Source organism: Mandrillus leucophaeus, unplaced genomic scaffold (genome assembly GCF_000951045.1).
Source record: "Mandrillus leucophaeus isolate KB7577 unplaced genomic scaffold, Mleu.le_1.0 Scaffold11, whole genome shotgun sequence".
Lineage (NCBI taxonomy): Eukaryota > Metazoa > Chordata > Mammalia > Primates > Cercopithecidae > Mandrillus > Mandrillus leucophaeus.
In genome coordinates, this window is record NW_012099209.1 from 3,716,391 (window position 1) to 3,719,039 (window position 2,649).

Below are 2,649 nucleotides of genomic sequence, written 5' to 3' on the forward strand. Positions count from 1 at the left end.
GATGGTACATGCCTGTAATCCCAGCTACTCCGGAGGCTGAGGTGGGAGGACTGCTTGAGTGTGGTAGGCGGAGGTAGCAGTGAGCCGAGATTGTGCCATTGCACTCCAGCCTGGGCAACAGAGTGAGACCCTGTCCAAAAAAAAAGAAGTCAATATGGGAGGTGAAAGGGTCGGGAGAGCAGAGCCTCAGGAGGAGGGGCCAGGCATGGGGAGAGGGGTGATCTCGCCCCACAGTGACCTTGGATTGGGCCCTCTCTCTGGTGGGCTGGCTGTGCTCACGCTGGTAGGCCTTGGGCCAAGGCCAGCCCCCCCTCACGCTCCTATCCCATCTCCCAGACACCGAGGGCTGTGACCGCGGCTGGCACAAGTTCCAGGGCCACTGTTACCGCTATTTTGCCCACCGGAGGGCGTGGGAAGATGCCGAGAGGGACTGCCGCCGCCGCTCCGGCCACCTGACCAGCGTCCACTCACCAGAGGAGCACAGCTTCATTAATAGTAGGGGCTCTGGGGGAGGGGGCCACCTGCCTGGAGGGTGGGCAGGGGTGGCACTTGTAGCCCTTTTGCCAGGGCATCCCTTCCCTGGTTTTCAAGACGTCACCTTTCCAAAGCTGTGTTGATTAATGCAAGCGCTGACTGCTTCTTAATGCATGAAATCTATCAATTCACTTGTTAATTCATACATTCACTTCATTCATTCATTCATTCATTCATTCACCAAATATTTACTGAGCACCTGCTGTGTGCCAGGCACCATTCCAGGAACACTGACACAGCATAGCAGTGATCAATGCTGACTTTGCTCTGTCCTCAGGGAGTGACCGTTTCTTGGGGAGGATATAGACAAACAAGTAAATATCTAAGTGAATAAGTCTATACTGTAATTCAACGGATCCTATGTGTGCTGATAACAAAACAGGGCCAGGAGATGGAGGGTGATGGGGGAAGTACCTGTGATGTGTTGGATGAAATAAGGAATGAGCCTTGCAAAGACCTAGGAGAGAGACAAGTGTTGCATTCATGTAATCTGGGACTTATTGATTTATTCATTATCCCTCTGCCTTTTGCTCATCCATCCATTTATTCTGTTTATTCTGTTTGCCGCCATCCCATCCCTCGTTGACTCCTTCGTTTCTTCCTTCCCTGGTTCGCTTGTTTCTTTTTCCTTGACGTATCCCACCGGGCCACTCCCTCCTGAGTGACTGGCTTGCGCCTTCTCATCTGTCTGCCCATCCAGCGCCCACTGGTGTCTCCTGTCCCCTACTTCTCATTTCTGCAAAGATGTGACAGTGCCTGGGTTTATTCCTGCTTCTCCTGGCCACAAACCCTGGCATAGCCTGGGCCTAATTCCGGTTCTTCCCATGCCTCACCCCTCTAAAAGAGGGTAGCCAGAGTCCTTGCTTTCGGAGGGTGGGGTGAGGACGCACCTGCAGCCTACACTGAAGCTGGGAGAGGGGTTCATGCCTGCCCCCCGACCCTCCTCCTCCTTGCTCTCCCTCCTACCTCCCCATCTTCCCTACCACTTCTTCCCCTCCTCCTTCCACTCCTCTTCCTCCCTCCTCCTCCCATCCTTTCTCCTCCTCCCTCTTAATCCTCCCCTTCTCCCTCCCCCTCCTCCTCCTTCCACTCATCTTCCACCTCCTTTCGCCTCTTCATCCTCCCTACCCTTCTCCCTCTCCTCCTCCCATTCCTCCTCCTCCTCTCTCCTCTCCTCCCCCTTCCCTCCCCTCCTCCTTCCACTCATCTTCTTCCTTCTTTCTCCTCCTCATCCTGCCTCCTCCTCCTCCCATTCGTGTCCTCCTCCCTTATGCTCCTCCCCAGGCCTCCTCCCTTCTACTCCTCCTCCTTCCCTTTCCTCCCCCTTCCCTCTTGCTCTTCCTCTTCCCTTCCACTCCTCCTCCTTTCTCCTCCCCATCCTCCCTCCCACTCCTCTCCCTCCTCCCTCCAACTCTTCCCCTCCTCCTTCCATTCATCTTTCTCCTCCTTTCTCCTTCCTTTCTTCCTCCCTCTTCTCTCCCTCCTCCCTCCCATTCCTCTGCCTCCTCTTTCCACTCATCTTCCTCCTCCTTTCTCTTCCCCATCCTTCCTCTCACTCCTCCCCCTCCCTCTTCCACTGATCTTTCTCCTCCTTTCTCTTCTCCCTCCTCCTTTCATTCCTCCCCTCCTCCCTCCTGCTCCTCCTCCTCCCTTCCATTCCTCCTCCCTCCTCCCCATCCTTCTTCCTACTCCTGCCCCTCCTCCCTTTCACTCCTCCTCCTTTCTCCTCTCCCTCCTCCCCCTCTTCTCTCTCCTTCTCCCTCTCCCCACTTCCCTTCTCCAGCTCTTACAGAGGCTGGAGGAGGGCACCTGTGTCCTCCTTAACGTCTGTAAACTTCACTTCTATCTCCTTCGCTCTCTACCTCAACCTCCAGCCCACCTCCAGGCTGAGGAAGGGACTGGGTCTTCCCCTCCCACACATACCTCACCCGGCCCCCCGCCCATAGAGAGGCTGAGGAAGGGGCTCTGGATCCTCCTCCATCCCTGTACCCGCCTCTTCCCCTTTGATTTCCACCTTCTAGATCTTTCCCCCCATCCAGCCCACCTCCAGGCTGGGGAAGGTGAGGAATTCTTTCCTCCCACACCCTACCCCACCTCACCTGCGCCTCCGCCCTG

General features: G+C 55.9%; 1 protein-coding gene across 1 annotated transcript in view; it reads left to right on the forward strand.

The window, feature by feature from the left end:
* Nucleotides 1-2,649, forward strand: part of NCAN (neurocan) — a 65,866-nt gene that overhangs the window by 49,424 nt on the left and 13,793 nt on the right. Inside the window, exon 11 of the mRNA XM_011991297.1 lies at nucleotides 337-495. Coding sequence (XP_011846687.1) covers nucleotides 337-495 — 159 coding nt within the window. The remainder of the gene's footprint in view (nucleotides 1-336; nucleotides 496-2,649) is intronic.